At 35.9% G+C, this 13144-nt stretch overlaps 1 protein-coding gene across 4 annotated transcripts in view; it reads left to right on the top strand.

Moving 5' to 3' along the window:
* The first annotated feature begins 203 nt into the window (after nucleotides 1–203).
* ELAVL2 (ELAV like RNA binding protein 2) overlaps nucleotides 204–13144 on the top strand; it is a 170428-nt gene continuing 157487 nt past the window's right edge. For 3 of the 4 annotated variants that reach the window (XM_060411010.1, XM_060411009.1, XM_060411007.1), the window contains exons 1-2: nucleotides 226–673; nucleotides 944–1041. In XM_060411010.1, coding sequence (XP_060266993.1) covers nucleotides 1015–1041 — 27 coding nt within the window. In that variant the 5' untranslated portion in view covers nucleotides 226–673; nucleotides 944–1014. Of the gene's footprint in view, nucleotides 674–943; nucleotides 1042–13144 lie in introns of all 4 variants that reach the window. The other variant, XM_060411008.1, reaches the window with a different exon arrangement.

The following is a 13144-nucleotide window of genomic DNA, read 5'->3' as shown; positions in this document are numbered from 1 at the left end:
TTCGATTTTAGGATCTTCTCTTTCCTTAAGGACAAATTCGCTATCCATTATCTGTTCAGATGGAAAGGATCCGATGGTTTTCATACTTTTTTGAACGCTGACAGTAGAAAATCCCAGAGGGAGGTGGAGAAAGACGGAAGTGTGTGTGTGTGTGAGAGAGAGAGAGAGAGTGAGAGTGAGAGAGAGAGAGAGAGAGAGAGAGAGAGAGAGAGAGAGAGAGAGAGAGAGAGAGAGAGAGAGAGAGAGAGAGAGAGCGTCTGATCTAGGGGGGAGGGCAGGGGGCTTCCTCTCCTGGAGGACCGACAGAATGATACATATTGTCATTAACAGTTTTGACCCACCCAGACCCCACCCTTCGGTTGCATCCATCACACAGTCATTACAAAGGGGCAGCGCTGTCACACTGCCTGCCCTGCTCCCGGGGCTCTCGGGCTAGCTTAATGAGGTGCACCCAGCCGGGGCTATTGTGCAGCGCGAATGAGGCAAGGACGAGACGGCAACGATCCTAGCAGCTGCTCTCTGCAGCCCCGCAGCAGTGGCCAAGCCCAGACCTCAAGTGGATGGATGCCTCTGAAAGTGTCTTCCTGAACGAACCCTTCCGGCAGTAGAAGACTGTGGCGGGGCTAGTGAACTAAGACGAGGCGTTCCTGTCCTGCAGTTGAGCCGGCTGGAGGCAAGTGCAGTCACTTGGGTAATCCCGGGGATGCTGGGGGCGGGGGAGAGAGAGAGATAGTGGTGGTGATTTTAAGCCCGTCCTCTGTCTAAAGGCGGCTTGGACCAATTTCCCTTCCAACCACTCTTTACCTTTTGTTTTGTTAGCTTGGCATTTCCCACCCCACCCCCTCCCTGGTGTGGTCTGAACCTTGCATCTTGCTCTGGGGGTTGTGCATTTTAATGTAATTCTGATTGGTGAATGTTCTCTCCTTTTTGTTGTGATTACTAGAGACACTTTAGTCCTGCCTTCCCAGTTCTGCGCCCTGCACAAGCAGTTTTGAAAAATTAAGTGCAAAAAGCATGACAAAGCAATATGAGGTTGCCGTGGTAAGTGAACTTTTAAACAAAAAATTACCATTTCTTTTCGTGTGCTCGGTCTGTGGGTGGTTTGAAGGGGACTCATCACACACAAAGGGCTGGGGGCTGGGTGCTGGAAGCAGGGGGCGGTGAAACAAAAAACAGTAGTTTTAATTGTTTTCGCTTTGCTATGGTCAGTTAGTTAACATGTTCCGTGTTGATCTGTTTGATAATCTTGGGATGGCAACATACGTGATGCATTTAAAGTGGGTGAGAGTTGACAGTCAGCAGGGTCGAGGTACAGGGGAGGGAGAAGGGAACTAGGTTATTGTCTGGTTTCAAAAGAGCCGTGCAGTTCTGACTTCCTGAACTCTGCACAGTAGCCGGGTCATTCCTGATCAAGATCCTAAAGAGAAAAGGAATAATGGGGTCACTGCAAGTTACTCCAACTATCTCTGTGCTCTCACCTGCACTGTTAGACTGCCCCCCTCTCTTCCTTGCACTAACTCAGGTAGCAACCTTCGAAGCCATCATTCTTAGACAAATTTTAAATGCTAAATGATGATCAAATGATGCATTTGGAAAGTTGTGTTCTTAAAAAGATTGGGTGCTGGAGCAGAGGATTGCTTGCTACCCTTCTTCCCACTTCTCCCTGCCCTCCTCCTGACTCCATTCTCTCTTTCAACTAAAATGAACAGGTTCATTTAAGGGTTTTTCCTACATCTCCTCTTCTAATACCTTTTATTAGTTTTTTTTAATGAGAGGTATATTCCAGGGAAGGGTTTCTGAGTTTTGCCCCTGTATCTCATTTACTTTCCTGAGGATAACTATCCAACTTAATATTTGTGGTAAACTCAAACAATTTTTAAGTTTGGTAAAGGGCTCAACTTTTCCTCTAAAAGTTCTAAATTGTTTGGCCAGCTCTCAGTAGTCCTAATTTTTTCCGTTTGTGAATCTAGTTGCCTTTTGACTTGTCAAGGGCAGGCCATGGAGATGAATGGGCTCCCCAATATTGGAATGGACTTGCACATTCTCTGATGAGGCAAGGCCATCCAAGTTTTCTCATTTGAAGGATGGGATGGAAGCAAAGGTACTCCCTTGAAAGGAATTGTTCTCATGTTTTGTTGAAACCACTTCTAACTTTGATCTTTATGTGTGTAAATATATAATTGTATGTGCTTACATTTCTCTCAAGATGTATTCTGAAATAAAGTTTTTTAAAGTTGTTATAAATGTCCTCTGATCATGAGAAACACATATAGTAACTTTTAAAACTGATTATTTTGCAATAAAGATTAATGTATTTTATTAGACTTATACTTCAATAACTTATTTTAACAACTGACTTATTTTTTGTCTCTTCTATATGAAACTAACTGTCATTTACCAGTGACTATCACAGGAAAGTGACACCTTATGGTTAACATTCAAAGTAATCACTATTTGCAATAATGATTTGCAATCCTTAAAACAGTTTTCAGTTTGAGAGTTTAAATACCAAATAACTAAAACACTTATCTGTTGGTACAAGAAGAATCAATTCAGTAAAGTTTTGACTCTCAGAAGAGTTTAGGTTAGAATATAGTATTTTATATATTTTTAAAATATATAATTAAATCCTATTGCAATTGGGAAGTTTGCTTTTCTTATGTATTGATATTCTTAGGGCACAGGTAGTCAACTAACAATGTTTTTCAGTTGTATCATTTATTTTGGACCATACTACTCAACTTTCATACCTATTTAATTTAAATATGTGGCCTGAACATATAGAAAATTAGATTGCTTTGACATTTGAACTGAAAAAAACATCTTTAATCAGATTTACTTTATCATACTCATAATCTCAAACAAGTCCTCAACTTTACTATAGTTTTTCATTTATACATTAAAATTACTATTTCAGCTAAAGATAATAATAATTATTATTATTGAAATAAGTTGGATAGTTGAAAGTTGTCTTCTAATGATAATTATTAATAGTGTATATGATTAGCTTCCTATAAAAGTACTTAGATTGAAGCTTTATATTCTTGGCACTTTCAATTACTAATACCCTAATTCTGTGGCAATTGTAGGTTTGCAAAATATTCTTTATATGCAAATTTTTTATATCAGAATATAATATTATAATCATTTTTTTCCTCAGTGTTCTAATTATATGTTATTGGCACATTGGAAATACAGTGGCCATATTTTGATATTTTCCCCTAAATCTTGTTCCATTAGAACAAATTTTGCAAATAACAGAAAGCTTATAGTATTCATAAGAACAAAATTTTAAGTGCTTTCAACTAAGCAATATTTCTGTTTTCTCATAGAAATATTCATTTCCCATAACATTGACTCACTTTAAGTGAATAGGTATCATAAATAAAGGAGAAACAATGGATGAGATATAGGAAGTGGGGGTGAGTGATAGCCAGGGTCATCTAATATTATATTGTAGATTTTACCTTTTATACCGTATCTTGGACATAAAATGTTCCTGTAAGCAAAAAGTAAAGGTAAAAAAGAAATGGCTGAAGTGAAACTATGATTTTAAAAATTAAAAAAAATGACTTTCATTTATTATGTCTAATTAGCATTAAGCTTAGTGTGTATCTTATATCAAATACACAATGTAAAACAGTTAAGAAGTTAACTTTAATAGTTAATATTTGTTGTTTTCCTACCATGATCCAGTTAGGCATCCCATCATATATGTAAGTGCTTTACCTGTATTATCTTAGTTAATCTTCAGAATGCTCTAGGTGGTAGGTCTAAGAACTGAGTAGTTAAGTCAGACAGCTCATAAACCATGAAGTGAGGATTTGAATCTATCTGACTGTAAACGTGGATTCAAAATCAAGCAAAATGAAAAGGAAATAATAGAAAATGTGAGCTCATTTACTAAATTTAAAGAGACCTTCCGCATAAAACCCATGGTATCTCCCCAGATTCCAAGCATAGGAATGACTACCTGTTACTCTTGACACTTTCCTCAATAAAACATTTTGGAGAAAAAAAAATCTTACTGAAATATTCCTATGTCCCCAAATTGGGTTTGGATATACATTTTGCTGGTTTGGCTGGTTGTTTCTTTTTGAGGATGCTAATGGAGAATTTACTGCCTCTTCTATCCCACCCCAAAAGTTAACAAAAGAAGAGGACGATTAAATTTAATGACAAAAGTATTTTCAAATATGTGCCAATATATTAGAAATGTACACAACATACAGAAATATGTACCGACAACTTCATAAAAGGAAAGACTAAGTGAAAAACAGTTTCCCTTAAAAATAAGGGACTTAAAAATAAGTCCCTTATTTAAATTTAATTTAAATAAGCAGTGATTTTTTTTCATTTTACCAACATAAATAAGATTAATTTTTCATTTTAAAGTATGGCAAAACCAATACAGTATTGTAAAGTAAAATAAAGTAAAAATAAAAATTTTTAAAAAATGAAAAAAATAAAGGAATCTCAAAAAAAATAAATACTTTTTTTAAAAGAAAAAAATTCAGTTACAAAAGAAATTCAGTTACAGTAACATTTGCTAAAGTAATAAAATGTTATATGACTCTATAGGTAGCAAATCATTTCATGATTTTTTGGCCATATGTTTATTTTCTAAGAGTTTAATCAATTAAGTTTTAGCCTAATTATTCAGTGAATAGGGGCCTCCATTTTTAAAACTACTTTCATTTAATGAACTAAGAGACTTAAAGATAGAAAATGATATAGAAAAATTAAGTCTCAAATGGTGCTTCATTTTATGATTGCTTTTTAAATATTATAAAATGATAGACTCTGAAATACTAGGAAAAAATCTTTTCTCTTTAAAAAGCTCTAATTGTTCATTTTTATTTATAAAATCTTTGAACCTAAGAGATTGGGGCACAGATACTGTATCTGCTCAGGTTTATTTATTTACTACCTTGGGACTGCAAAACTGAAGATGTTAAGAATTTGTCAGGAGAATCCACTCAAGCTCCCCTAAGTACTAATAAAAAATCTTTAAGTACATCATGTCATTCAACAGAAAACTGCTCAGTTTTTTCACTTTCACCTGAGAAGAAATGAAAGCACTGTAGCTGCATTTTTTTGCAGTGGATGGAGTCCTAAGTTGTTTTGTGTAGACCTTTTTCTTTAAAAAAAGAGTTGCTCTTATTAAATGCAGAGAGCAGTCATATTTAAAAGGGCATTTGAATTAGTACTCCTCCCCTGGTAGCTCAGCTGGTAAAGAATCCATCTGCAATGAGGGAGACCTGGGTTTGATCCCTGGGTTGGGAAGATCCCCTGGAGAAGGGAAAGGCTACCCACTCCAGTATTCTGGCCTAAAGAATTCCATGGACTACTCCATGGTGTTGCAAAGAGTTGGACATGACTGAGCGACTTTCACTTCACTAAGTAAAGAACTTTTAAAATGATTTATCCACTTCGTAAGTTTGATTCTTAGAAAGCGAAATCATCCGGCCCTATCCTGTTTAAACCTATGAAAATTCCAGTTACTTTTTTAAAAGTCTAGTAATTTTGGACTTTTAAGAACAATGTTAACAGTCTAGGAGTCAGTCACATATAATTCAGTTCTGCCTCACTTTGACTTAGGAAACCATGCCTTAAAAGACACTCTTGGACTTTTACCCCTGTTCCCCAAACCTAATTCTAGTTATTGCCTTATTTTAATTAAAATTAAGGCTAGGTTGTTTAACAGCATTAATAAAATATTTGTATAATCTTTTATCTTATTATATATTTTATATGCATAATATATTTATCATAAACAATATATTTGTTATTATACATATATTTTTAAATACATGTATTATTATAAATACACATCTGCACATAATAATATATATTTATTATTGTAATCTATCCTTGATTTGGAAATTCACTTTACATTATTACTGACTAAAATCATGGAGTTTTATATATAATTTTCTTTCCCTTGAAATTCATCAAAGTACTTAAGTCTGTATGTATAAATAATAACTATACAACAAGTTATATTAGTATGAAGCAAAAGTTATTAAAGCAGTTTTTCAGTTTCAGTTTGTGAGATAATGCCACAAAACTGAATTTTGTCTAATAGTAATATTAACATTTATTATTCACTAAAAATCGAAGAGTATTTTAGGATAGGTTTGTGGCGTCTCTTGCACCTCTCCTCCATTGCTGTCCCATAACTTCAACAAAATAATAATTTCACCTGAAAAATTAGGAAAATGTGGACTCTGTTTAAATTAGAAAAAGAAATGAAAAGATCTTAAGATAGTTCCTGCATAGGTCCTGGAATCTTTAATGCTATGCATTTCAATTATTACTTTAAATTCTTTCAAACATGAAATCTTTACATTTTGTGTTCAAAGTAAAATTACATGTTATGGATTTTCAAAGCCCTTCAGAACATGAAAAATTTATAGCAAACGGTTGAATAATACTAGCTAGGTACCGCCAAACCAGACAAAGTTTGACTTTTTTTTTGGCTGAGAAGGCAGTATTAATGATTCTAACTTATAGAAAGAAAGACACGGAAAGCTAATGAAACCTGAAGTCACTGCCATTAAGAAGAGAGAACTCAGTTTTGTGAGTGTTTCCATTTTAAAAAAAATTACCGCTGGACGCATTATATTTAATAAAATCCAAAGAATTACCCTTATCCTTTGTTAAAGATAAGGAGGATAGGACTGCCACAGAAATCTAGACTGGAATTTCTAATTTCTCAGTGCTTTAGATCACCATTAGATCACCATTTAGATTACTATTAGATTTGATGTAATGGTAGAGATTGTATTTAATATATGGTTGATCCTTATTAATCACCATAACAGTTTGATATGTCTTGGAGTATGGGAATGATAAACTTCACTTAACAAACATTATTGTTTGTTTACTAGGTTTAAGGTACAGTGCTGGAGTTCAGGAATACCCTGCTGGAAAAAGATGGCTTTGCTGTCAGGCTATATAGAAGCTGTGTAGGAGAAGGGCATGCCAGTCTCCTTATAATGCAGTGAGATAATTGTTATCAGAGATGTTTATGAAGTGCTTTTAGACAGTAGAGGAAACCATCGCTAATATGTCCACCGTTGGCTTTCCTGTGGGTATTCAGGAAGTGCTTCCCAGTGGAGGTGAAATTTTGCACACTAACTTTTTTTTCCATTAATAGTGGAACTTCAAATAACATAAAGAAAGATGAAAGTATATATATTTGCTACTGTCTACATTATGATATGTACTTATGATGAGGAAGAGTAAGTTTTCTATGTAGGATGCTGAATTTTTCAAGATTCATTAGTGTAATTTCTCAGATATACTGTTTTTGACAAATGTGCACAGCCAGGAAAGCCTTTACTCTATTGATTATGTTAGTGTTTTCTTGGTAGTAGCATAATGGATAACGCAAAGGCCTCATTTTTATTCTTCAGTGCTCTACCAAAAAAAAAGGGTATCTTGTAAAACCTTGAAAGGCACACAAAAGCAAAAGTAATTAAATAACATAAATGGTGAGATTGCCTGTGATCTGGGCTAGCATTAGAAAGGGAGGTATAAGAAAGAGGTTATTTGAGAGGAAATAATAGGGAAATGTTTTAAAATAGGAAAAAGGGTTCTGCTTTATAGCAATTGGGTATCAACTTAAGTGATTTCACTTTCCTTTTGTATTGCTTTCACATTTACAGTGGAGGAGGAAAGTACTATTAATCTCCAATTTTCCTTAATTATGATTGTTTCATTATTGATCAGACTAAAACCACCCCATTTTCTTTTTTAAACTACCAAATGGATGGGAAATCTTCTCTTCAGAGTGATTGGTACTTCCTGTGAATATCGTACTCACCGATGTCGTGACAATACTGTTTAGTCCATTCCTTCTGGGATTCTCTCTTGGCAACAATTTTTAAAAAAAATTTCCTTGTGTTCATTTTTAGGAAAATCCTCTCAACATTGTTATATGTATTATTTTATAGGAAGGAAGCATGTAAAATACTCTTGAACTCATATTACTTGTGAGTTTGAATAGCATTCAGATTAGAATGATTTCCCCAGAATTTTATAGGCTTGCCCAATCCAGCTGTATATTTTATATGCTAATGTAAATTCTATTTTTGTTCCCCTTGGGGGTTTAAGTGATTATAATTGTTGCTCTTCAAAAGCCAAACAGATGATGATTGCTGCTTCAGGAGTATACCAAAAGAAACTGGCTTTCATTAAACCTGCTCATCCACTTCATAATTATCTCCATTTTATCTAGCTAAGAAGCAGGAAAAAATGGCAAGTACAGTTCACTGAAGCCAGTTCAGTTATTTAAACATCGCTTTATTGAACTAGCAGGAGGTGTTAAAGTAGGGGGAATGTTTTCATTCTAACACCGATATGTAGCCAGTGGCCCAAGTCAAGAGTTAGTTGAACATCAAATGCCAGAGGCCACAGGAAATGAAAGGAGAGATATGTTGAGCCATTTTGAGAGGTGTCCTCTGGTGGGTACAGTAAATAGTACTGCAGTGGCAGCTATTCTGAAATAGTCTTTTTGCTTGTTCTTCTTTCTGTATGTTCAAAATGGAGTTATTATTTAGTATCCATTAGGAATACTGGGGCTCCCAGGTGGCTCAGTGGTAAAGAACCCACCAGCCAATGCAAGAGACACAGGTTCAAGCCCTGGGTTGGGAAGATACCCTGGAGAAGGAAATGGCAATCCACTCCAGTACTCTTGCCTGAAAAATCCCATCATTAGAGGAGCCTGATGGGCTACAGTCCATGGGGTCACAGAGATTTGGACATGACTGAGCGACTAAACAACAACAAACAATTCATTAAGAAGCACCCAGAAATACATCCTAAATAAAAGGGAAATTTCCTATAAAGTGTAAAAAAAAAAAAAAGGAAGTGGATATATATAAAGTCTAAAAAGATGCCAAATTCCGAGACTGGTCAATATCAAAAGTCCTTCAAGGAATCTTTATGGTCACATAAGCCTGAGACCTAACCTTGGGTCAGAAAGCAGATTTTTGTGGAGGTTGGTTTTCCTCAACTGAGAGAGTATTTCCCCTAGGTGACCCAGGGCTCTGAGTTATCTGTGCCCTAGTCCTAGGGAGAGGATGGAAGGGTAGCCTTGGAAATGGGTTGGCTTGGGACATATTTCTGACCACATACATTGCTGACTGTCCTCCTAATGGCATAAGGAGGGTCCATGAACTCTCACCCAGAGGAATAGAAAAGTGCCAAGTCAACAGCTGTTCAAGCTTCCAGCTGTGAGAAAGCAATTCTCTTTAGTTAAATGAAATATTCTGAAAGGGATCTCTCCTCTAAAATTTTAGAGAGCCATGTTTTAGAAGCCAATTGTCTAAGTCTAGACTTATGTAAAACATTACGTTCACAAACAACCAAAAAGGAAGGTTTCATTTTTTTCTACAGATTTACATTTCCATGTTAATTGTTCAGCAAGTCTAAGGCAGTTTCACTTTTTTAATGCACAGGGTTATCTTCCAAGTTCATTTTGAAACTTTTGGGGAATTATATTGAAAAGAAAAAGAAAACTTATATAATGAATAAAAGTAAATATATTCCTGAAAGGCTTTGGATAATTTGCTAGAAAGCTATGTACATTAAAAAATAATTATTTTTCTCTCAATTCTTATGCCATAGCAATAAATATTTTTTCCAGTTTTCATATATGTAATCTTATTTTGACTTCATGACAGCCTTATAAAGTAAGAAAAGAAAATACTATAATTTCATTTTACCTTTATAGAAACATAGAGATTTAAAAATAGTTTTACAATTAGAATTTAGGGAAACCCACTTCTTGGTAAATATCTTAATCAACATTTCTTTGATCTACCAACAGCTTGGCAAAACATGATGTTGAATTATATCTAGACTGTGGAGTCATTAGTGAACCCCGAGGTGGGGTTGCAGGTAGAATGTTTCCAGATGTTTTCCCAGAGAGATCTTAGGTGAATTTTTCCATGTTTAGATCCAAGGAAAGGGTATTGGCCTGCTCTCTAGAAACTCTCTAAACTCAAAATTCTATTTGGTGGTATGGCTGTATTGGATTTTCTTGGATTCCTGTATGGAGATGTATATGTGTGCCAGGTTGCTTCAGTCATGTCCAACTCTTTGTGACTCCATGGACTGTAGCCCACCAGGCTCTTCTGTCTTTGGGATTGCCCAGGCAAGAATACTAGAGTGGGAAGCCCTCCTCCAGGGGATCTTCGCAACCCAGGGATTGAACTCACACCTCTTACATCTCCTGCATTAGTAGGCAGATTCTTTACCACTGGTACCACCTGGGAAGCCCGAATAAAGATATGCTAGAGTATAAAGAACTCTGATTGCCTACCAACAAAGAAGGCCTTAAGTCTGAGACCATATCAACTGCACCTAGAGCAGCTCTAGGCAAAAATGGTGAAAAGATGGTGAATGATTTATCTCACCTCCCTATCACCTACCCTTGATACCCCTAGGACCTGGCTATCCCTTGTTCCCCTAGGTTCTCACTGCCCCTTTACAGACCTTGCTAAAATCCAAGATCTACTAGGACAATCTCTCCTAGGACAATCTCTCCTTTCAACAGGGAGGCAGTTTATAATCTAATAAACTAATCTTCACTAATGGGACGATATTAAGGAGAGTCTTGAAAGTGAAAGTAAAAGTTGCTCAGTCATGTCCGACTCGACCCCATGGACAATATACAGTCCATATAATTCTCTAGGCCAGAACACTGGAGTGGGTAGCCTTTCTCTTCCCCAGGGTATCTTTCCCAACCCAGAGATCGAACCCACGTCTCCCACATTGCAGGTGGATTCTCTACCAGCTGAGCCACAAGGGAAGCCCAAGGAGAGTCTCGGTTTCAGTTAATATTTAAAAGTTGATCCCAGGGAAAATGCCCTCATTTTTGTTAAGCAGTCATGGTGAGTTAACTCATTGGGTGGTCATTTCAGGCCAAAATATATCTTTCTCTGGTAGTTGCTTTTCTTAATTGTGTGGCACTCCTAATCTGTATCACTAAGGAGATTGCTCACTTGTCTTGGAATAGGAGAGTTAGAAATGAACTCAACAGGAAAATATATCACTGGGAAAAATTGATTTGGTAGTATTGGCTTATCTGCTTAAGTGTATTAAACAGAAGCAAAAGCTACAAGAGGTAGTAAACACTAAAATATATCCATGCCAGTGGAATGACTGTAATTTCCCAGGGTTATCTCACATGTCTATTCTTTTATTATAATAACAGGAAATTATAGAAAATCATGCTTACTCTGTGACCTCACAGACATCTGAATACAAATAAAACATTTAAAATGTCTCCCAGTTAAATCTCTTTCAGCATAATCCAGAATACATATTTGTCAATTACTCCGTTCATCTACTCAACGGAGAAAGCCAATTCAAAACAGTTCAAGCGAGAGTTTAAGTCCATATTTAACTGAGCAACTGAAAAATCTGTATCTTTTTTTGCTTTAAATCAGTAGCTCATGAGAATCATCCATAGAGGTTTTTATAAACATGTATGCTTAGCCCTCACCTTGGAATAACCAAGTAGAATTACTCCTGGGATCAAGACCAGGTATCTGTACTTTGAAAGAAAAGAGCCTCCTTAAGTGGGTTGATGTATGAATGCACTTTCATCTGATCTCTCACAAGTTCTGTCATTCACTGAAGATCCACTCTGTGCCAGGCACTCTCTTAAACACTTAACAAACATTTTTTCACTTAATGCTCACAACATCCCTAAAAGGTAGCTATTATTTTTTTAATATTTATTTATTTTTCTGTGCCAGACCTTAGTTGCGGCATGTAAACTCTTAGTTGGAGCTTGTGGGATCTAGTTCCCTGACCACGGATCAAACCCAGGCCCCCTGCCACTGGATCACCAGGGAAGTCACCTATTATTTTTATACTCATTTTACTAATGAGAAAGCTGAGGCTTGGAGAGATGAGGCAACACGGCTAGAGTCATATACCACGGAGTGAGGAGAGGCAGGACCTAAATGAAGTTCTGCTTGAGTAGTTTGAACCACCACAACCCTGAAAAGGCCTTTTTAATATACAGATTGCAAATGTATGGCTGCTATTTATAGCTGTAATTTCCAACCTAGAAGCTTCCATTTTGCTGCTTTGATTACCCTAAGATTATCTGGAGCATACAGGGATTGTTTCATTTTATGGCCTTAAAAGAGAGCCACTATATTCACGTGAAAGGAGACATGGTCTAATAGGTAAGAGATACTTTAAAATTACAGGTAAAATGTTTTGCTTTCTTTGTATGAAAGTCACAGATGGCGTTGTACCTTAGTTCTTAATTCAGAAACTCAGGAGCTGCTGTAAACTACCTTTTAATTTTGTGGCTGAAAAATATTCAGAAGTAAGACAGCGTTAGAAGAGCATGATTTTCGTTCCAGATCAATTTCTTATTTTAAAAATATTTTTAAATTGTATAAAATCATTGCTGAGAAATGCAGTTTCCAGTGTGGAATATGCAATTTTAGGATATGTTCTTTCTGATTTGGGACTGACGCCATTATTTAGAATAGTGATGACTCATGTCTAGGACTGAAATCTGTTTTTCATGGGTTTATACATTTTTCCCCTTGAATTGCACCAAAAATGGTTTTTTAATTGGCTTTAACTCATGCCCAATAAATTGGACCAAAATTGATTGCCGCAGTCATGTTTGGTTTAAAATTATTCAAGACTGCACCATGAGTCAAATGAGTGCTTGAGTGAGGGCAGAGGCATTTTATGTCCTCTATTTATGACAAATAACTATTTTCCCAAAATGGTCATAATTTATGTATAAAAGTTAATATATATTCACATTTTATAAAGCTTAAAAGACAATAACAGGTCCACATTAAAACACACACACATCATGTTAAAAAATAAAATTCTCTTGTTTTGATATTGTTTCTTAGTACTTTCTTTTTCACTTCTGTCAATACAAGTTAATTCATAGTATTCCTTTAAAAATAAATACTGCCTGCACGCAGTTCTTGTTAGATTCGTGGTCACAATGTTAGATAAATGAGGCTGTTTGGACTGTCCTATCCTATAGAGCTGAGATAGTGAAGAGTGATTTTAGAGACGAAAACAGTATGAAAATTGAATTAACTCAGGTAACTGTCTAGGGCACTGAAATCGCAATTCACTA

The sequence above is a fragment of the Ovis aries genome, chromosome 2 (genome assembly GCF_016772045.2).
Source record: "Ovis aries strain OAR_USU_Benz2616 breed Rambouillet chromosome 2, ARS-UI_Ramb_v3.0, whole genome shotgun sequence".
NCBI lineage: Eukaryota > Metazoa > Chordata > Mammalia > Artiodactyla > Bovidae > Ovis > Ovis aries.
The sequence above is the reverse complement of the archived record's forward strand: the minus strand, read 5'-3'. Positions and strand labels throughout refer to the sequence as shown.